At 39.0% G+C, this 23,060-nt stretch overlaps 1 protein-coding gene across 2 annotated transcripts in view; it reads left to right on the top strand.

The window, feature by feature from the left end:
• The window catches only part of HLCS (holocarboxylase synthetase), a 123,288-nt gene that overhangs the window by 2,744 nt on the left and 97,484 nt on the right, over positions 1-23,060 (top strand). For both annotated transcript variants that reach the window (XM_054386265.1, XM_054386257.1), the window contains 4 exons: positions 984-1,136; positions 5,322-5,484; positions 7,466-8,415; positions 11,664-11,846. In XM_054386265.1, coding sequence (XP_054242240.1) covers positions 984-1,136; positions 5,322-5,484; positions 7,466-8,415; positions 11,664-11,846 — 1,449 coding nt within the window. The remainder of the gene's footprint in view (positions 1-983; positions 1,137-5,321; positions 5,485-7,465; positions 8,416-11,663; positions 11,847-23,060) is intronic.

Genomic DNA, 23,060 nt, shown 5'->3' with positions numbered 1-23,060 from the left:
AGTTTAATGAAGGTAATGTTTGTACAAGTGGACCTTATGGACAAATTAATTTTGAATGAGTTGCAGCATTAACTCTAAACAGTAACAGGCTGAATGAGTAAGCTTGCTGCAAATGCATAAAGACTCTTTTTTTTTTTTATTTCAAAAGTACCTCCTCTTTTTATTTCAAATATTTACAAAAGATTTTTCAAATAGCTTCTTAAAGAATTTGTCCTGAGTTTGTGCATGCCCACAAAATAGAACTGCCTTTATATAACTGGCTTCACAAAGGAAGTCCTGCAACTTTGTAAATTAGGTCTAAAAATTAAACCTGCTGAGTATATAGTTCTTGGGTCACCTGTGGCTCACAGGTTGGTTGGGCTTTTGGCAACTGGGTGTAGAGAAAGCAGTGGGGTTGTATGCTTCCTTAAAGATGTGGTGTTCAACCAGAATCACTGTTGCTCCCTGGTAGAGGGGCTATAGTGACTGATTAGGCAGGTTGTACGTTGTGATTGCCATCTCAATCCCTGCTAAGTAGCAGACAGTGCCCTTACACCTATGACAACTGAGACAGCAGGACCGTGGGTTTGTGTGGTCAGGTGAGGAGCAGGAAGGAAGGGGCAAGATGAACTGCAGTGTGAGTGGGAGAGGAGGATCAGGTTGAATGAGTGATGTTGTAAGTGGCAAACAGCCCACAGTAGTCGTTGCCGGTGGCATAGTGGTCTTGCAGCCCACTTGCTTGTTACTTTCCCTGTAAATCCAAAACCTGGAGTCTGAATTGGATTAAAAGCTTATTTGTCACTTTTAGTTTTACTTTTGATGTGTTCCTGATAATGACTCAGACCTTTTTTTTTTTTTCCCCTAATTAGGAGTATGAATTAGTAGAGACCCTTCATTTAAGGTTTAAGGGTCAGATTTTAATTTAGGCTGGGCATAAAGTAAAAATGAGTTACTAAATCAGATGCTTCCTATGCAGACTTGTTTTTCTTTCCTTTCTTTTTCAGTTCCTTGATGACTTAAACAGATGGAGTCTGCTTCTCATTTCTCCATTTATTTATCCTGACAAATTACTTAAAGCAGAACATATAGCTTTTGTGACAGAAAGCGTTTCAGCTCAGACAGATAATTTGCAGAAAGTACCTGACTCTTCAAAAGAGGTAAGTAATTCTTGTTGTTTCTTATATAGAAAGTAGCACAGATGAGTCATTTGGTAGGTATAAACCTGAAACATTTAAAAAGAAAAAAAAAAATCAATGGCAGGTAGACTTCATGTGTTTGTAATGTTATTTAGAATAAAAGGGTTAATATCTTAATTAAAATGAATCACTGTTAGTATTCCAGTTCGATTTTATGCTTCAAAAAGACACTTGGCTTTTTAATAGTACACTGTTTCGGCTGTGGATAGGAACTGCAGAATTCCACTGGGACTTTGGATAAGGCATGTATGGTTAGATACACTGAATAGAAAAAAAGTACTTGAAAGCTGTCATACTAAGGCAGACCAGAAGTTCATTTAGCTCAGCATCCTGTGTCTGACACTAGCTGCAAGAAATGTCTCAGAATATGCAGAGCAAGCAAATGTTGAGATTTCTGAAAAGGTCTCGAAGCCCTCAACTGAGTGGTTTTAAAAAGTTATAATTGAAAAAGAAGTCTTTCTGGGGAGCTTCATTTCTTTGTGATTTATAGGTACAAGTTTAAGTGTTATATGTTTGGGTAATTTTGTCAGTCTGCTTTTAATCTAATTGCTTTTCTGTAAAATGCAGTAGAGGAATGGCAATACATTTTGATTGGAATTCTATACATTATGTTTGACTTTTCATGTGTGATACTAGCCAAATGTTGTTGAGGCATCTGGAGATATAAATTAAACTAAAGTCCTTATGGCAAATAGAGAATATTCATATTCTAGATACTTTGAAGTCTAAAAAGTTGTGTTCTCCATTGCCATACCGAAAATGTGAAGATGTGGATTTGAAAGATGATGTTCGAAGCCTTGAATTACTGAATACATAGCATCTTAAAACAAATCATGCATAAAAATAGTATGCAGAGCCCATCAAAACTTAGTATGACCCTGAAATGATGTCCTTAAATTTTATTTGGTTTATAACTCTTTTGTCATGTGAGAACGTTTTGCTGCCTAGATGCCTCAGCTTGAATGCAGGTCTGAAGGGGCAGAAAGGTTTTAACCCAAAGCAAAAAGATGAATTTATCTTTCAGAGAGGAAGAATCTTCTAAGCTGTACAGGTTGTTACACTTCCTTTCTAAGGCAGTCACTTGTGTGTGCTGTGTACTTTCTGTAGTGAAGAGGACAGAATGGACCTCATTGCCTACTGGAAAGAGGAGAAATGGAAACGCATGCTAGGATATCACTGGATATGCAGTAATAAAACCTCTAGTTCTGTCACTGGGGTATTGTAAAATGAACAGAGCCTCCCCATTGTTAAACAGGCTGTGCTACAAGCTGGGATCACCACCTGAGGGCAGTTGATGTCTTCCTGAATGGCCCCTGCTTAGCACCTAAAAGGGCCATCTGTCATTCTTGCTTTTTGGCATTTTACTTCAAGCTCCTTTTTGGAGTTAAAGGAAACCTATCACATGCACAGGTGTTTGTGGCCTGTGCATTTCCTTGGATAAGGAATATATATTATCTAGGCCACTTGTTCTGGGAGATGATCCAGAAACCCTCTGCTGGAGTGAACATTGAGAGCCAAGTGGCTGGTCAATAGTCTTATCTTACTTGAGTGCAGGAGCAGAAGGACAGATTGGAAATGGACACAATTTCAGATTTGTGCTTGCAATCAAATATTTAGTACCTTCACTCTCCATGGAGGCCTGTAAATTCTACAACAGCATGTCTTTGGAGCATATTAGTCTTTGCCCTCTAGAAGAGTGATGTCCAGATGAAGTGTTGCATCAGGCAAAATCATTATCTCCTTGAAGCTCAGTGTGTGAGGTCTAGAAGTACTGCAACTTGTTGAGAATTTGGCAACTTTTTTTTGCTGGAGCTTTCTGACCCTGCTTCCACTGGGCTCGTGTTTCCTTTGAGCACACAGGAAATTGCCACATTAGCTGGTTTGTAAATGGTTTTATTGCTTTTAGATGAATTCTGCAGTCTTACACATCCTACTTCTAGGAGATAAACAAGATAGGATACCTGCTGTGTTCTCTGTGTTGTCCTGGAGGGCACCTGGGGAGTGCTGGGTCAAGGTCAACTCAGAGGACTTTTTTTGCACATTCTTTAATAATTAATGTATGCATAACAATGCAGACATTTTCCATTTTAATTTGGTTGGTCAAGCTTAAAAGTGATAGTCCAAACAAAAGACCAAAACTGAAGAGGAAAAAGCTGTTTTGTTTATCGTTCTTCACTCAAGGCAGTCGGTTGGTGCAGTTCTGGCTGACTTAGTCACAAACTTCCCCAGTGACAGTGGGGCAGTGTCTGACTAATGCCCCAACTACAGTAATGCAAATCTGTCAAGGTCTGGTGTAGCTATTTTCCTTTGCTATGAGGATAGTCTAAGGTAACTGGTATTGTTCAGTTTGGATAAGAGAAAACTCTGGGGCTGACCTTGTAACTGCCTTCCGATACCTGAATGGAACCTACAGGAAGGCTGGAGAGAGACTTTTGTTTACAACAGTGTCCACTGATAGGACAAGGAGAAATGGATTTAAATGGAAGGAGAACCGGTTTAGATTGGATCTTAGGAAGAAATTCTTCACTACAAGGGTGGCAAGACTCTGGAATGGATTGTCCAGAGAGGTTGTGGATGCCCCCACCCTGGACACATTCAAGGCCAGGTTGGATGGGGCCTCGAGTAACCTGGTCTAGTTGAGAGTGCCCCATGGCAGGGGGGTTGGATTAGATGATCTCTAAGGTCTCTTCCAGCCTAGGCCATTCTATGATTTTGTTCTGCTTCAGAACTGGTCAATACTAGTATGTCCAGAAGTGTATTCTGTAACTCTGGAGATGATATTTCTTTGTGGTACAATCATGCCTGTAGAAACTCACTGCTGTTGTTTTTACTACTGAGTGGTGGTTATGTCTAGGAGTTCAGGATCTGAGATATACAGCTGTCATGAATTTGAGGCTGGCTTTCACCAACTATGTGTTCTGGCTAGTTTGAAGCCATTACTTGCTCTTGTGTTACAGATTTGGATTTTAACCAGAAAGTTAAAGCCAGCAGCTAACCTTGTGATAAACATCCACATGCTGCTTACACATTGATACCTTTTTCTCTTTTAGAATATTATTTTTTTCATTAAGAGTTAGTGTAGATGGTGCATCAGAAGATACCCAGTCAGTTTTCTAGTTAGATCACTGAGGGCTACTAGTGTGAGAATGGTCTGGATGGTCTCATCTGGATTCCCTTGAGACTAGCTTTGAAAATTACTTAGAAAGGAGGTGCAACCATTGAGGTTGTATGAAATCTCAGTTTCTTCCTCTTCTTGTTCCCTTGGGAAATACTGTGAACTCAAAAATGGGAAACAGATTCTTTTGAATGTTATCTAAACCACTTTGCTAAATTTGCCTTTTAATCTACTGCAGTTGACAGTCTAATAAAGTTATGATCAAGTAAAACATCCAAGAGCACACCTGCATTTTGTGCTTTTTATCAGCATTGGTTTTCGAATTTGTGCTGAAAGCTGTGTCTTAGAAATAAATACAAATAGAATTTTACTTACAGAATGTGATAATGCTTTCCTGTTCTGTGTGTTGAAGCTTTTAATAGCCTTGATCTTTGGGAAAGATGTATTTGTACTCCCAATGTGCTTTCAATGCTTAGTGCAGATACTGCTTTGTTTACTTCTTCCAGGACTGAATCTTACAGCAGGTATTGCTTGCTACACAGCCCTTTCTCAGCAGGTTCTTTTGGTGGTACTCTATTTCATACATTGACCTGGGTAGTCTCAAAGGACACATGTTTTTGTGAAAGGAACTGCCAACTGAAAGTCTTCTCTAGCTGTGTTCTCATGATACTGTTAAATGTAATGGTGCTTTAAACATGAGGTATCACAGGAACAAGTCTTAAAAGTGGTTGTGCTGATTTAATATTCTGTAATACTAGTAGCTATGCTTTCTTTTGATTTATTCATTTATTTAAAGTAGTTTCTTTAAATTTGCTTCCAGTCCTTGGGTTTGCCAGTTGTACTGTTTTGGTTTGGTAATGTCCCTCTGTTGGCTCTATCTACGGTGGTTCTGCTTTTCAATAGCAGAATCCTTTGGGAAGAAAGAGCAGGTTTTATTTGTAGTTCATCTTGCAGATTTGTAGTACTGTTGGTATTGTGATACTTTTGTGTAACATTTTCAAGCTGAAAAGCATGCATGTGCTTTATTCTAGATTGTGAAGTGGTCAGACTATTGTTCACCGTTGGCCTGTAAACCTGGTGAGCCTTACAAGTTAATTGCTGAAGCAAGCGTAGATAATTTCAGTAACCTTGGAATAGCATTCATGGAAGACAGGCTTCAAATGGATAATGGAATGGTGCCGCAGAAGATTGTTTGTAAGTATCTTCACAAGCTGCCCACTAGACTCAGTGCCACAGTTCACAACCCTCTGAGCTCTGTCATTCAACCACTTCTCAATCCACCTCGCTGTATCTGATCCATTGAATTGGTATTGAAACAGTATTATTGATCTCAATCCACCTCACAAATGTATCTGATGTGAAACTCTATCTCTTGGTGTTCTGCAAAAATATTCACCCAAGAAGGGAATGGAAGCTGCAAGAGTGATCCAATCATCTGCTTTTCAGTATGTTTTCTGGCTCATTTTGTTTAAGGCAATGTGTGCATGTAAGAATTGCTCCAGAGCAGGCTGATTTGCTAGTTATTCCTTGTATTCTTAGCTCCCAGTTCTAACTGTGGGTAGATGTGTCTACTTTTCTACAGACCAAATGGAATTCAGGGTTGGGTGTTGGCTTTTTTTCTGTTTTTTTTTTTTTTTCTTTTTTTTTGTTGATTGGTTTTGTTTGGGTTTTTTAACTCCCATTTAGTTGTGCCCAGCTTTTATGTGCAGCCTTCAGCAAGAGACAAGCTTCAGTGTCTCTGTCTTACTCAACATAATCACATTATTAGCTTATTTCAAAATGGTTTATTTCAAAATAGCAGCAAGTGACTTTCCACCCTGCTCTCCTTAAGAGATCACTATTCTTCCAAAGATACTTCCCTTCTCTCATTTTGTCAGTTGCTGGGGGCAGAGGAAGAGGCAAAATAACAAGCTAACAGTGTGAGGCATTTATGAGAACTTCTTCACCTTTCCATCCATAGACTATTGTTCTGTTAAGAGCACATGACTGGTACTGTAAACAGTGCATGTTTTACGTTTTTGCAAAGTTTTTGTTTTTGGTTTTTTTTTCACTCACAGTAATTGTTAGTTTGTTTCAGTGTGCTTTGTAAATACCAAATTTTGTGCTCTCAGTCAGACCTTCCTGAAACAAGAGTCATTGGTCTGGACAAGCTGTTGAAGTGGGCTAGTGTGTACCTCATGAGGTTCAACAAGCCCAAGTGCAAGGTCCTGCACCTGGGTTAGGGCAATTCTTGGTATCAGTACAGGCTGTGGGATGAAGTGATTCAGAAATAGCCCTGTGGAGAAGGGCTTGGGGGTGGTGGTCAAAAAACCGTGCCCTGGCAGTGTTTACTCACAGCCCTGACAGCCAGCCATATCCTGGGCCATGTCAAAAGAAGTGTGGCCAGCAGGTTGAGGGTGGTGATTTTGCCACTATACTCTGCTCTGGTCAGACCACACCTGGAGTACTGTGTCTGGCTCTGGAGCCCTCAGCACAGGAAGGATGTGGAGCTGCTGGAGCAGGTCTGTAGGAGTGCCACAAAAATTATCTAAGGCTGGAGCACCTCCTCTGCGAGGACAGGCCAAGAGAGTTAGGACTGTTCAACCTGGAGAAGAGAAGGCTGTAGGGAAACCTTGTTGTGGCCTTTCAGTACTTAAAGGGGGCCTCTAAGAAAGATGGGGAAAGTCTTTTTAGGAGGGCCTGTTGCAATAGGAGAAGGGGTGATGGTTTCAAACTAAAGAGGGTAGATTTAGACTAGATACAAGGAAGATATATATAGGGGTGTGTGGTTGTTTTGTTTATTTTTTTCTTTTTTTTGGGGGGTTGGTTTGTTTGTTTGTTTGTTTTACAATGAGGGTGGTGAAACACTGGCAGAGTTTGCCCAGAGAGGTGGTAGAAGCTACATCCCTGGAAACAAAGCCAGTCAGGTTGGACAGGACTCTGAGCAACATGAGCTCACTGCAGGGGAGGGTTGGACTAGATGACCTTTAACAGTGCTTTCCAGATTCTATGATTACAGTAAATGAGTTGTGTTATGAATGCAAAATTACTATGTTCTTGGGGGGTGGTGTTAGGATTAGGTCCTATCACAGATGATTTGTACTGAAATTAAATCCTCCTGTGGTAGTGATACTCATCATAGCTCTTTTTAGTATCAGCTTTATAACCTGCTTTTCTTATTTTTTGACTCTTCCAGCTGTCCATTTACAAGAATCTGCTCTGAAGGAGTTGGCACGGGTGGCACCATCTGTAAAAGAACAAAGTTTAAGCAGTACACAAATGGATGAAATAACTCCTTCTGTGACTTCTGGGATTACATTTAAATCAGGATTAGGAGTGTCTGAGTCTTCAGAGCAAGGTGAAGAGGAGAAATCCAAGCTACAGAAAGAAAGTGAACATGAAGATAAATCCAACAGTCTATCTGACAAAGAGACAGGTGCTGGAGAACATCGTCACTTGCATCTTTCCAGCTGTCATGAATGCCTGCAGCTTGAAAACAGTACTATTGAATCAGTCAGATTTGCCTCTGCAGAAAACATTCCAGAACTTTCTGATGATCAGAATAGGACACTAGAAGAGAAGAATGAAGACTGTCTAACAAGAGAAATAAAGAGAGTAAACCTTGGTGGAAAGCCCCCTAATGTCTTGATTTATCTTGGCTCTGAAACTGCAAAAGTGAAATTTGAGCAGGTAAAATCAGTCCTTCAGGAATGCATTGATACAGACAGCTATACCATCTACCAGCTGCATGAGGAACAAGTTCTGAAAGCTCCATGGATTGATAATTCACTGCTGTTGATCATTGCCACAGAGAAGCCTATTTCTGAGGAGAACCACAAACAATTTATTAAGTTTTTATCTAAAGGAGGAAAGATTCTAGGGTTTTCTTCGTCTTTTACATTTGATGGCATACAAATAAAGAGGAAAAACAAACTGAAGAAGACTGTTCATGAATTAGTGGTCTCTAAAATGGACAGCACTGAAATCAAGTTAAATCTTTTGGTCAGTGGCTGTATTTTTGAGGAAGTGATGAAGGAAGATACTGGCAAAATGAAGACATTGAGTCAATTAAATAATGCTGACAAAGATACAGTTATTGTTCATCTGACTTATGGGGACAGTGGAGGGGAAGCCATTCTTTCTCAGGTACTGTGTCTGCAGAAGGATTAATTTGCTCTTTGCTACACGTGGTTGTGGTACAGTGAAGAAGTTCATTTGTTCTGATTGTATGCTTTTGGGGTTGCTTGTCACGGGGAGGTGTAGATACCTATATCGATAGGTATCTATAGAGATAGATGTCTCAGTTTAGGTACAAGGGCTGTGCATACAGAATGGTTTTTACTTGATCAGCCTGAAGCTTAAAGAATGGTAGAGAGTGTCACTGCTGTTTCACTTGTTTTTACCATGTAACCATGCACACACAAGATCATGCAAGATCCCAGTAAGTGGTGTAGAGAGAGAGATTTGCATAGCAAGCAAGCATCTTCATGAGCAAAGCTAACCTTTCCTGCCTGCTAGGAGCTGTGCAGTGATACAGCTGTACATTTTGCAGATTTTGAGAGGTGGGAACAGGAAGAGCCAAGCTGTTGGTGGACTTGGGGTGAAAGCTTACACTGACAAGATAAAAAAACCAGACATGCTTACGAAAATATTAACTATCATGAAGCAGAGAGCCAGGCAAGGAAGTAAAGTAAATCTGGCAAGGAACTTGAAAGATGTCTCCTCTTCTGTTTAAGGTTAAGGTGGTTAGAACTTCTAGAAGTCTAATTAGTGAATGAGAGAGTCACAACCTCTATTAGTTGTTGCATGCCATCTGTAGAAAAACTGCTGTACTATTCTTGATTGAGCAACTAACTGCATGATAAAGGTTAGTCTCTGCAATTGTTGCTTTAGGTTTGTGGGTTATTTTTTTGCTAGTATTGCTGCCATTTATTCGGTTATATTCTGTTTGTATCTTAGTGTTACAAATGAAGTGAGGCATTTTATGGTTTCTTTAGCACTATTTTTGATTAAGGCTAATTTCTAGATGAATGTTCATGATATTGGCCTTCCTCTTCTGTCATTTAAAAGAACCTCTTTATTCAACTGGAATGGATTTTTTTCTATATAATGTCAAGATTAAAATTCTAAGACTTGTTTTTTGAAACATTGACATGTTTTCAGTCAGTAATATATGCTCCTAATTTATTTTTCATGGAGGGGAGGGGCAAGGAGAATCTAGTCTGCTGAAAACTTGCTTGGTTTGTTTTCCAAGTCTTCTTTTAGGCTTTAAACTTTTAATTATTTAACATTCTGAACCTAACAAATAACTTAGAAGTTAGAGTGAGCAGTGAAGGAGTCTAGAGTGAGCCAAAGTCTTTTTTCACTCCACTGAATAATAATAATGTCTTGGCAAATATGTACCTCTCCAGTGTTACAGTATTGTGTTCTTTGTTAAAAAAAAAACCAACCACCAAATAAAATCCATGCTCCCTCAAATAGCTCAACAACAGATAAGTTCACATGTTCATAATCTTTTTTTTATTATTGCTACTCTGTCTTTCTGGATAATGAGTGAGGAAGCTTCGATGGCTGTGTTGAAGGTAAATGTTGGTCACTGCTTATTTAAATATTCACAGATATCTGGCTCAAGTTTTGTTGATAAAAAGGCTGATAAGAGGTACCAGTCAGTTTAGAAAATATCTGGGTAGGTAACCTGTGCTATTAAATCAAGAGAGATTTCAGCCATTTAGTAGCAAAACTCCTAAAGTGAACGTGGAGGCAACTTGCATGTTTTGAGTTAGCCTGAGGAAGAGCAGAGATAATCATTTTCTTTGTAGCATGGCTGGTCACAATTATATCAACTTTCTTTACTCTGTGAGCAAGATTCATTTACCAGTATTTAAGCAGGTGAGGAATATAATGGAGGCATAGCTGAACAAAATTCATGAAAGATTCTAGGACCCACTTTTACCAATATTTTAGTTACAGGAGAACTTTCAGGAACCCAGAACAATCAAATTTAACTGCTCATGTATCAGGTAGCATGCACTCTTCTAGCAATTATGCAATTCAGAAATACTCATCAGGTTTCTTTAGAAGTGTGGGGTTTGTCTCTTATCAGTTTATCAGATTAAATCTGCTGTCTTATTGGAAACAGTTGTACACAGTAGTGTGCTTATAGCTTTGCGTAGGAAGCTTTGCCACCCATGTGCTGTGTGCTTGTACTAGAAAATTGATTAGATACTGTTGCTATCCATTTCTGCAAGTTCCATGGTAAAACCTGCTTTGCTGCACCGTTTAAATTGACCCTTCTGCTGTAGTAAAACTTAATACTGCAGAGGTTTTCCCCAGAAAAAGAGCACTACAGTATAGCTTCAAAAGTCAGATTAAAAGGATTAGTGTGTCATTTTATAATTTTAAATGACTTCCAGTCTGGATTTGAAAAGCCTTATTGTTTTCTCTTCAGGGGACTGACAGTGACATCAGCCATTAAATATTCTGTCACAGACTTGTTGTTCCCCTTTTTTCAGTACTCTTCTGTTTCTTCCCCACCTCATCTCAGCATATTTCTCTGAATTTCAGTGAGGTAGATCACGTGTGAAAGACGACCATCATTAAAATGCACAGAATTGGTGACATTAACAAAAATAATTATTTTCATTAAATGAATATATGTATAGTAGGGTACAGAAAATCTCAAACAAACGAACCAAACAACAAAAAAACAAGCACAAAAGTCCACCAAAAAAAAAGGTTTCTAAGGGATTTTCCTTTTTGTTCTTCTGCATTTCATTTCTACTTCCAAGAACCTGCTTCAGCCCTGAAAAAATGATCCTTTACCAGATGGTGTTCTAGGGTTCTTAGTTCTCTTAGATAGAAGCATTATCTGCACTGATTGCAACTGTGACATGGTAAGGACTTGCTCAGCTTGAATCCTACATATCTTGTGCAACCTCTCATAAAGCTCTGTCAGTTTTAATTTAATTCTGCTCTCGTACAAGCCAGCATATGACCAATATTGCTCTTGGCTATGGGTTGCCAGCAGACATGAAAAGCAGAAGCTTAAGTTAGTACAAGTTTGAACAACTCCAGCAGAAGACCAGTTTATTAAGAAGGGCTATTTTGTGTAGGTTTCAGAGAAAATTGTAGTGTACTGGTAAGTGTGATCCCTGAATCAGAACCTGTGAATATATAGGTATTTCCTAGTTTATCAGGATAATAAAAACTTACTTATGTAGCTATGATAAAGACATGAGAAGCTTTTAAACTGCTCTAGTAACACTGAACAATTCAGCAAGCACAGTAAGGACAAAGCTGCTTTTGGAACTGTTGTGCTTCTCTCTCTACCATGCTAAAATGTGTAGTACCAACAAAAAAAATATTTGTAATTCCCTTTGCACGTTTCTTGCCAGGCACACTTGGAACTGGATATCAATTCTAAGGATGTCCAAACTGAAGAGGATTTTCATTTGCTTAAGTTAAGCAATAGCAAGAGATACGAAGTTCTCAAGGAGATCCTGGTATCACTTGGCCTGAATTGTGAATTAAGCAAAATACCTCCATTAACACCTATTTACCTTCTGTCTGCTGATGAGGTAAGGCTTCAGCTTATCTTTCATTTGTTTGAATATGTCTTGTAGAGTAAATATCAATGTTTACTTAAATGCACCTTGTTTCTTACGTGGTATTTTTTGTTTGGAGAGGTTTACATATGTATTACAGGTAAAAAAGTTTAATTTCTACACGGTCACTGTTTTGTCAGCTGCTAGTAGTAGTTTTGAATTTAGCCATGGGGAAATTGTGTAAGGTTAACTTTTCAGATATAGTTGCTCTACTTCTGTTAAGAATTTTCATGCTTATTTACATGCTTCTGTGAAACCAAAACATAAGGCTGTGGTAAGCTACAGAAAGAACCAATTGAAAAGAGAGGATTTGTTTTTATTTTAAAATGAGGTAGAAAGTTCTATGTAGGCTGACAACAAAACCCAAATTAGGGAGAACGGTGTAGCAGATCAAAAATGACTGACCTGAGTGAGAGGGGGAGAATGTGTGATTACACAATAAAGAGCTTTAGTCATGAGGATGTTGTAATATTTCCTGGAAATAGAATAGCTTCTTGTAATTCAAATGGTCAGATGATTATTCTGGACTTGCTAGTCTGAGACGTTGCTATGAAGAATTGTGAAGAGCTTCTATAGTTGAGTTCCCCTAGAAACAGACATTTCATTTCTGTGCTAATGTAAGAGTCTGGTACTATGAAAATGTATTTGGCTCTGTCATTCTTCTAACTCTTCAAGTAGTTACAGGTTGTTATTAAATCACTTCTAACTCTCCTCTGCCAAACTGAATGAACCCAGCTTCCTCATCCTCTTCTTAGAGATACATTGTACACCCCTAAACCCCTTTGGGATTGCTTTTCAAAGAATCCCAAGTAGCAATTCCTTGAACAAGCTGATACCTACTTTCCCAAGATCCAGCCTGCTTCCCTTCTCAGCCTTCCTCCAGGTCTTGCATTCTCGTGGTTGCTAGAGCCAATGCTGCTGTGACCAAAAAAAAAAAAAAAAAAAATGTTCTCTGCCTGTGAGCAGTAAATTTGTAAAAATTGATTTTATATTTTTTGTGGGAGATGTGGAAACAAAACTAAAACCCATTTAGCCTTTCTGACTAATATTAAATTTGGTCTTTACAGAAGATTTGTTTAATCAGATTGATTAAATGGATAATATTAAACAGATAAATAATAAATTTATTTAACAAATTATTACATATTTATTATGAATAAAACCCAGATAATACTAAGCAGGCAAATAATCAGATTGATTGCTGAACTCTTCCTTTCTTTTGCTCTCCTCTTTCATGATTCTTTTTTTCTATGCCCTTGGCATGCTATGAATAAAAAAAGTGAGCTAATTTCTATCCGAACTTGCCATCTAGTGGCCTATTGTAGGGTTGCAGGCTGTCTGTTAATGATACATTAAAGGTAGCTTTGCAACTTAAGGTTTACACTGAAACTGACTTTTAAAAAAATATTGGTTTTCTACAAATTGTGGTGCAGGTTTGTGGTAATTGTTTTTGTGTTTTTATTTTTTGTTTGCTTGGGGTTTTTTTGTTTGTTCATATGTTTGGGTTTTGTGTGGTGTGGCTGGGTTTGTTTTTGTGTTTTAATGGCAGTTTTTCTGTGCTAGCATGTGTAGTCATTGTTTCAATGCCTTTTGCTTTCTCCGTGGTGTGTTTCCAGAATGTTGTGTAAGGAAGTTGCAATTTGTGAAAAACCTACAGTTAATAATGAAGAGATAACATATTAAAATAAATAAGGAGCATGTAATAGTTCAGATTTCTAACAAGTTTGTTATTTTCCTCCATATATCATGTTCTGTGTCCGTCTTCTTGTTTTCATAGAGAGCAAGGAGATACCAGAATTGTACCTGACAGATGAATCATTATTTTGGTTGCTTCTAAATTCTTTACATATAAAATGCTTGTTCAGTTATCTTTTTCTTTCTGATTTGTAAGCTTACATTTACAGTAGAGCTGTATGCTGTTCTATGTCATTTCCTTGGTTTCTCTCCCCTATCCCCTTTCCTCTGTCACTTCAGAACTTCATCAGACCTATTTTTTACTACATCTGGATATAAAATAAAACTTTCTCAACTTTTATTTTATGAATAAATACCTTCTTTTGTCTTCTGCCTAAACAATCCTGTGTTGGTTTTGCATCATTATTGTGATGCTCTTAATAATCCTATCAAATTATTATGCTGATTGGTGTAAATTTTATCATTAAGACTTTCAGATCTTCCTGTCTTCTTTCTGAGTCTTGGGTAGTGACTTACAATGTCATTTTTACCTGCTTCTGAGGAGTGGCACGAAAATGTTTTCCCTTTTTTGGATTCAATTTTTGAAATTTTAGTTTTCAGTATATATGGAGATCATAGACCTTAAAATAAGTTTTATGACATGGGTTTTAAAAAGCCAATAAAATATGAGCAGAATTTGCATTAGCTTTCTGAAGCTTTCTGAAAATCGGTGTGGCTGTAGAATTTGAGGATACAATTCCTTTAATTCTTTTTTCTTAACAACAACAACAAAAGAAAAGACAAGTTAATTCTGGAGAGAAGAGCTGAATGTTGTCTTTGTGTTCAGGATTTCATATATGTTATCTTTTTTTTTTTTTTTGAAAGTATGTATTATATTTTTATATTTTTGTATATAACCCTGGGACTTGGAAAGGCAGATGTTAATATTTCATGAGGAGTTACAGACTTCATAATGCACTTTTTGCTGTTGGAATCTGAAAAGAAAATTTTGATCTAGGGTGGGATGGGGGTGATATGGGAGGAAACATGTAAACCTTGACACTAGTTAAGTTGAAAATGACACAATTACGTTTTATCCCTCCAGTAGAATACATTAGGAACAGGATGGTCAAGGTGATATATTTGACTGTGTGTGGCTTAACCAAGCTAGATTTATGCTGCTGACACTTCTAAATCTGGCAGAGATTTCCAGCTGTGCTGTATTGAGTTGGAGATAGGTTGGGTTTGAAGTTGGACTGAGTAAGCACTGAATCTCACTTCAGCTGTTGAATGCCTTTCTAAACAGTGGAAATTAGATCATGTTGTTACCACTGCTGTTACTTATGAGTAGAAAGATAAAATGTCAAATTGAGATGTCAGAATAGAAAAGATGATTTATTAGATTTGTGTGTATTGCAGTTCTCAGATAAAGTTATTGCTGTGATTGAAAATCCCCAGGATTCAGGACTCAGTTTTACTAGTATTTTCTCTTTTTCCTGTGTTTCTTCTGTTCACGTGGCTCTTTCTTACAATGTCCATACTGGTAATACTCAGTCTTTGAATTCAAGTGACAGCTCTGGTAGGTAAATAATGGACATTATCATCCATCTATGAGAGGACTAGTACCTACCATGTAGAATTATGCTAGTCAGTCCTCAACTAGTGCTTGCTTCTGTTGGTGTTGAATGATTGCTGTGACAGTGTGCACTTTTTTTCATTCTTCATCTCCTTCCCTGTAAACAGAGATTAGGTAGGGAGCCTGGAAAATAGCAGCACCTGACGTAACTTCATCACAAGATGTTTTACACTGAGGTGTGCAAGTATGGTTTGCTTCAGTACACACATGTGGACACTTTAAAATTCAGTTAACTCCCAAAAATACATATTGTAATATGGATGATATTGTAACTATATCAATGATATAGTGCTACAACAACAATGAAGGCAGTGTTTGAACCAAAAGCAATATAGTATTAAAGGCAGGTTGCTTGCTGGTAAAAAGTAGAATTAAATATGCACAACTTGTTGGTGTTAAATGTAATTTTAGAGACAGATATTGATACTGAAACAGAGCACCTTTTTATTTTCCTGTTTCCTTGACGTGGTGTAAAACAGTTTAGCAAATTGTAGACTTGTACATTACTGTGAAAAGAAAATTCTCTGTTACTGTGGTGCAGGGTGAACTCAAAAGTGTTGAAACAAATGGTGTTCACTGTAATCCTGTTGTCTGGCACCCATATGTTCGGTGGCAGCTTCAAGCATAGAGATCTGATTTTTTCTGCAGCTTTGCCTTTAAACGCTCAATATTTACTCTTCCACATTGCTGTCTTAAAGGATAATTTTTCAGACATAAATGCTAGGATTGTATTTTATTGCCATAAATTTCAGCATAACATCTTCCAGGTTTCAAATCAAGAATTCTCACTCCTTGAAGAATGAGAGAGATCTGTCATAATAGTGATTATTTCCATTAGGAAGTATAGCACACCCACACATTTGCTGAGCTGAACCCTTTTAAACTTGACTACTCCTCAGACTGAGTTAGGCTGGGTCACTTTTTTTCAATATTTTACAAATGGATGGTGGCCAAATTATGGAATGTAATCTATCTTTGTTACTTTGGCTCAGCTAGTAACTGTGGTTTAAACAGTACATTCTTCCAGAGTAATGAAGAATCAATACAAACTTACTGGCTGAAGCCTGAAGTTGGGGCCTTTAACACTTGTTTATTGGAAACAGAAAGAATAATTTAAAAGTGTGCTTGAATGGACCTCTTGAATCCCAAGCTTTCCTTTAAAGGATACTTTGAGATGCAGAATACTGCATTCACAAGGGTGTGACTGCATGTTTGAGTAGCTCAGGACACTATGGCACAATCAGAATTCCTCTGGGCCAAATTTACACATCTTGAGCTGCAGTTTTGATTCTGTGATGGCATTGGATGTTTTTAAATTCCAAGTCTGTTATGTCAGCAAAGAGAGTATGAAGTTACTTTATCATGAATAAATCTTTCTTTGAGGATGGGAAATTGGAACTCTCAGCTAATACTATAATGAACCTAGATTTCAGGGTATCTTTTGAGACCATTGTTTCTGCAATATTTCCATGCATATTAATGTGTGTTGTAGAACTTGAGATTCAACTATGAAACTTCAAGTTTTTGTTTTGAAAAAAATCAGGGATAGTTATAGTGAAACTTCAAAGCCACGGTTCTATTGCTTTTCAAGTTTTCATCCTTAAAAGTGAACCAACAATATATAATCAACAAAATAGGAGACTGATGTTCTTCTGTCATCCCCAAAGTATAATTATCCTCCCTACCTGTTTTTAGCCAGTAGGGCAAAAAACAAGAGCCCTTTGGAAGTATTTATTTTGAAAAGGAAATTTGCTTTTTGTTCTAGCTTGCAAGTAACCTATGAGCTGAAGAAATGTTGAATGAAAAGCACACAACATAAAATGTCTAAAAGGATTCTGTTGGTCACTGATAAATAGTTTGTCTAACCTTTTTTTCCCCCTTTTGTTAACAAATTAGGTGTATTATTTCAGATAAACAGTGCATTATTGCAAGAAATCTTTGTACTTGCATGCTTTGTGAGTTTGTCTCTTGGCTAGGAATGAAAATGTCTTCTATGGCAAAATTGCTTCAGGGGAAAAAATAGATACAGCCATGTAAATACATCTGTACCAGTAAAAATGTGTATTTGCTGGAACAACTAATTCTTTTGGGGAAACAGATTTAATGTATGCCATGTGTGGAACTCTCTTTTTGCCATTAAAAACTGTTTCTGCTAGGCTGGTTAGGCAGTGCAGTGCATTTGGCAAACCATTTACATTTTGACAGGTAGTATGCTTTTTCTCCTAAGTGGCTTTCTGAAGAATTTTATCTGTAAACATTAACCCAAGGACTGATAAGAAAGTACTATAAATTAAAAAAAATATATATTGTAATTTAACTCCATGCGTTTAAGATTTTCCCATAATAAATTTGAAGTTGCTTGTTAGCTTGCAAGACTGAATTGTGTGTGTGCAGGGAGGGTGTATTTGGTTTGTATTTTCCCCTCCTCAAACTATCTTTTAAAATTTTTTAATTTTTTTTTTTTAAATAATGAAACTTGCAAATACCAATTGTAAGCCAAAACTATTTCAGTGTTGTTGTCATTTTTTTGAAAAGCTCTTTCTGCTCAATGTCTGGATTCTAATAATAATCCCCACTGTTTGCTAGTGCAGGGTCCTGCACCTGGGAAGGAGTAACAGCAGGCACCAGTACAGGTTAGGGATTGCTCTACTGGAGAACAGCTCCACTACAAAAGACCATGGAGTCTTAGTGGACAGCAAGTTCTCCATGGGACAGCAATGTGCTCTTGTGGCCAATGGTATCCTGAGGTGCATCAAAAAAAGTGTGTCCAGCAGGTCAAGGGAGGTTCTTTTCCTTCTTTACTTTACCCTTGTGAGACCACACCTGGAGTATTGTGTCCAGGTTTGGGCTCCCCAGTTCAAGAGAGACAGGGATCTGCTGGAGAGAGTCCAGCAGAGAGCCACAAGGATGATTAGGGGACTTGAGCATCTCCCCTATGAAGAGAGACTCAGAGCCCTGGGGCTGTTTAGTCTTGAGAAGACTGAGAGGGGATCTGATCAATGTCTACAAATACCTGAGGTGTGGGTGTCAAGTGGAGGGGGCCAATCTCTTTTCAGCAGTGCACAGTGATAAGACAAGGAACAATGGATGCCTACTTGAACATGGAATATTTCACCTCAACATGTGGAGAAACTTCTTTACAGTGAGGGTGACAGAGCCCTGGAACAGGCTGCCCAGGGGGGTTGTGGAGTCTCCTCTGGAGACTTTCGAAACCCTCCTGGATGTGTTCCTGTGCAGACTACCCTATGTGATCCTGCTTTTGGCAGGGGGGTTGGACTCGATCTCTGGAGGGAGGTCCCTTCCAACCTCTAACATTCTGTGATTCTGTGTTTTTTAAGTATGTGGTACTGAAAGAAATGGCCCTCTGACAGGGGATGGTTATTTGTGGTTATTTGACAGTCAGTAACTCTGACAATGAAAATAATGGGCCTGTCTCTGGCTTTGACAGTTCAGAGCTCTCTTGGTCAGAGGAAAGCAGAAAAAACTATTCTGAGAGCTAATGCTACCTTGATTGAAGAATGAGATTCCTGGTTTGTGCCTACTTGATTAGAAATTTGCTGGCTAAATCCTGTGCACTTCCAGCATGAAAAAAAGACCATTCTCCAAAGTGCTTAGGCTGCTTAGGGCTTTTTTTGGGCTCCAGTTCCACAGTAGTGCTGGGTGTAAGAGAGAACTCAATGGCATATCAGAATAAATTGTAGAGATTTAAGGTGATGTGTTTTTACTTCACACTTGTGAATGGCTAAGAGAATGATTATGGTCATTTATTGTATCTTACCAAGAACAGGGTGGCAACAGAGTAATGGAGAGGAAGGGTAGTCCTTTGTTTTCTGTCCTTACTCTTTAGCATACAGAGGGAGAATGAACTATGGGACTTGAAGGTAAGTGCAGCATGAGTGAAGATGGATAGGAAGGGAAAGAGAAGGAAATTTGCAGGTGAGAATTAAGATACTCATTCTTGTTTCTCACTATTACCTCTTGTTCCTTAGTAAACAGTCTTACAATGTCATACAGTGGTGTAGAAGACAGGTGGATTAAGTACTATATACTTTAGTGCATATTTGTTCTCCTCGATCTTCTATTATTCTGCATACCTTGTTAGTGTAGTTTCCTAAAAGATCTGTGCACTGTCTGCTCTCACAGGCAAGCCCTTCCCCAAAAAGATCATGAGGGAAAGTAACTCATCAGCAGATTCAGCTGAACCCATGGCATTCTCCACCCCTTATTCTATACCAGCAGCAATTAACATCTTACAACACATGACATACGTCATTCACCATCCATTCTCACTCAAAATGAGTGCAGTACACCAGAGATTTCTCACTGCAGATGCTCTGGAGCTCCACCCTGTTCCAGTACAGTCTGGATCAGTTCATTATTCGTCTAAATTGTGGGGCAGTGGGGCAGCCAATTCCAGTGACTCCTCCCAGCCCTCCAAGTGAAAGCAAATTGTGACCTTCATTCCAGTGCTCAGCTTCCAGTACATCCAGCTCTTGGGATCTTCCTGTCATGCCAGATACACAGATGGGATCCACCCCTTGTAACTTGGTGACCTCAGAGTACAGTGTATGCCTGTGTCTGATAAAGCTTTATACTCTTGTGGGTTCAAATTGCCAAGCCATCAGATCCATACAGTCCAATAAACCAATTTTTCCCTCTGGTCCATCTGATTGGAGTCGGGGCCCCTCTAATTCTGAATGGAATCACTCATGCTTTGTGAAGATGCTTTGGAAGTCTCTTCAGGAGGATCTCTGTTCTTTTGGGGTGATTTTTCCACTGGAAACTGGGGCAGTGTTCTGGGGAGAGTTTCCTTGTAATTCACAGCCTCACATAGCTAGGACTGAAGTGGGTTTTCTGTTCCACTTCCTTATGTCCTGCCTTTGGTCATGGTAAGTAAAACCACAGGGTACACCATGATGTGTGCCTCCCAAATTCTCTCTCTTGGACAGGGAAGCACTTGCTCCTAGTAGCTGAAATGTGGGACTGTACAGATGGGCAATAGAACATGTTCTTTTTGAATTGATGGAGTTCCTGGGACAGTTCCTTCACAGCTGAAACACAGGCTTGTGCAGAGGAGGAGAGACCTTCCTCCTGTTGCTGGAGCCTGCTAGTTTTTTCATCCACCATTTGTCCTTGGCCATCTTTCAATGCCAGGGATAAAGACAGAGTGATCACCTCTGGCTCTTCCTCTGTATGTTTCTTTTTCTGTACAGGGGTGATGGATACCAGCACAGGCTGGTTCTCTGGTGCAGCTGCTGTGCCTACTGTTGAGGTCTGGGTAGCCACAGTGCTGGTCTGCCTGTAGGTCCAGGGACCTTCTTTTGACCCTGAATGCTCTGAACAGTAATGAGAAGGTTTTGATAGGCATGGGCCCCAACACATTGCACTGATTTCTGTCTCTTGGGAACGTTCAGGCTGACAACATACTTTCTCCAAATATTTTACTGGTTTGTCAGGATTTTGCACTTGTTCAGGGATGAAACCTGAGGTGACCACTGTACTAGGCACTTGTCCATACAATCCCACACACCCTGCCACTTGTGGCAGATGTCCAAGTGCTGTTCTTGGGAAAGACCTGCATCATGTCGGACAAGACCTGGCCCATCAATTGGGTGAGATTACATTTACACCAAGTAGCCAGTGCAATAAACATATCATAATATGACAGTAACCAGCACAGCAACACCGTAGCTTTAATCCATTTCCCAGAGGTTATAGCTTAAAAGAAGCTGAATTTCTATAGCAAATTTTATAACGTACCATCCAGGGAAGGATGTTTTTCAAAGCTTGTTACGTGTAAAGGCAACCTGTCAGTCTTGCCTGGCAATAAAGAGATGTTAGTGGAACTCCCTCAACACTTCTCTGACAGGAATACTCACCCCCTTTTGCTCTCTTCCCATCTAGCAGGGCAAGAGGTAATAAAGAAGCAGGAACTTGTGAGGAACTGACTGTGTTACTACAGTGAAAGGAGAAAAGAGAGGTCATGGGTGGTTAAAGCAGGGGTGAGCTTAGAGATGCAGAGTAGATGTGATGGAGTTGATACCAGCTCCTCGGTGATCTTATGGGGAGCTGCAATGACATCAACTGTAACAGGTTACCATAGATTGGCTTCCTGATATATGTGCTCTTCCCCATGGCTGGAAGAGTGTGATGAGGAAAGCAGCACATTGCTTTGTCAGAAAGAGTATCATTGTGATATGAACTGTCTCCTTCATCTCACAGCACTTCCTCATCCCCAAATAAGGGAGGAGTGCAAGGCAGAGCAGTGCTTTCTGAAGTATCAGGTCTCTGTGGCTGACTGGAGCCCTGCTGGTCCCAAGCTGTTCTCACTCCTTGGGTCAGTGAGGGTCATTAAATTGACATCTTTCCTTGAAAGATTGTTTTGTTCTTAAAAAAATTATTTTGCTAGTGCTGCTGAGAAACATTTAGCTGGCCCTGTAGAGAGAGGAGGCATGCAAGATGTCAGAAAATCATAATAGTGGCTGCATGCAAAGGGCAGGGAGAAAAATACAAGGGCTATTGCAGTTAAACTATGAGACACCGTTATGAGAGGAAACTAAGCTTTCATGGCTCTCTGCTGAGGCTGATTTTTTTAAAACTAGTCTCTGACTATGAAACTCTGCAAATTTTTTATTTTTACTAACTTTTGAGACAAAATTGAAGTGTTTTTCTTGTGTGCTAACTCACTAGTCTGCACTTGTGATCTGACAGCTGAACTTTGTTCCTGCTGGTCTCTGTAAGCATTAGGAGTCTACTTCAACTGTTCAGACTTCTCCCTGAATCTGTTTATCGAAGAAGGGCTGGCATGCTGCAGGTATTTTCAGTGTGTTCAGCAGCACTACGAGACTCCAGTATTGATCAGCGTCCCTAGCCAGCAGAGTTTAGAACGGCGTTGGCATTACATTAAAACCATGGGGCGTCTGTTGCTCTTGAGCGGCGCTGGATGCAGTTGTCCCTTTAACACAGCAGCCTTCGTGAGGGAAGGTGTTTTACCACAAGGGGGCACTTGAGAGCTGGATTTAGAACCCACGCAGTAAAGTGAAAAATAAGGAAGGGATGGAAAATGTTTTATGCGGAGTGCGTTTTGTGTAGATTTGCATTAAAGTAGCCTTGCGTGTTTGCAGCGATTGCCCTGTATAATATTTCCTCGATTTTAAACCAGCTTTTAAAATTCCATAGGAATCGATGGTATGTCGCGTCAAAATACAATAAAACATTTTCAATTAAGAAATCTTGATTGGAGAGGAAGGAGACTCCAAATGTGGAGCCAAGTAATTCCAGGTGGTTGTTAAAGCTACCTTTAGTTTTTCTGTTGTTTACCTTCGGGAAATATTTGCCATCTATTTGGGGGAAGGGGAAGGAGAAATCTGTCAAACATTCCCTTTGTTTTACAGTTGTCTAGTTAAAGATGTGTTTTCCTTTTTGCGTGATAGCAGCAAGCATGCTGTTTGTGTTAAACCACCACAAATCACATTTGTAGGCACATAATAATGAATAGCATACTTATGTTCCATTATGGTTTGTAAGCAATTTTTTGGCTGTGTATTGATTCAATAGATGTTTTTTAACATCATTTGGAAAACGCAAGAAGCTTTGAGGAATGAAAGAAAATATCTTGTTTACAGCAGTCTCCATAGAAAGGGTCTTCATGCTGCTGTGAAAACTAAAAGTTAATGCCTTTTGTACCGAGCAGCATTTAATCTTATTGTGGAGCTAACTCTGATATGAAATTATGTGCTGGCATCTGACCAAAGTGCCACTCATTGAAGTGGAATTCTATCATGTTTCCAGGCTTGCTTCAAGTCAGTGTTCATGATACTTCACAATAATTTTCTTTACTAGGCATGTTTTTTTTCTATACTTCTAGAGAATGGAAA

The sequence above is a fragment of the Indicator indicator genome, chromosome 1 (genome assembly GCF_027791375.1).
Source record: "Indicator indicator isolate 239-I01 chromosome 1, UM_Iind_1.1, whole genome shotgun sequence".
Classification (NCBI taxonomy): Eukaryota; Metazoa; Chordata; class Aves; order Piciformes; family Indicatoridae; genus Indicator; species Indicator indicator.
This window is presented reverse-complemented; position numbering and strand designations above follow the sequence as displayed.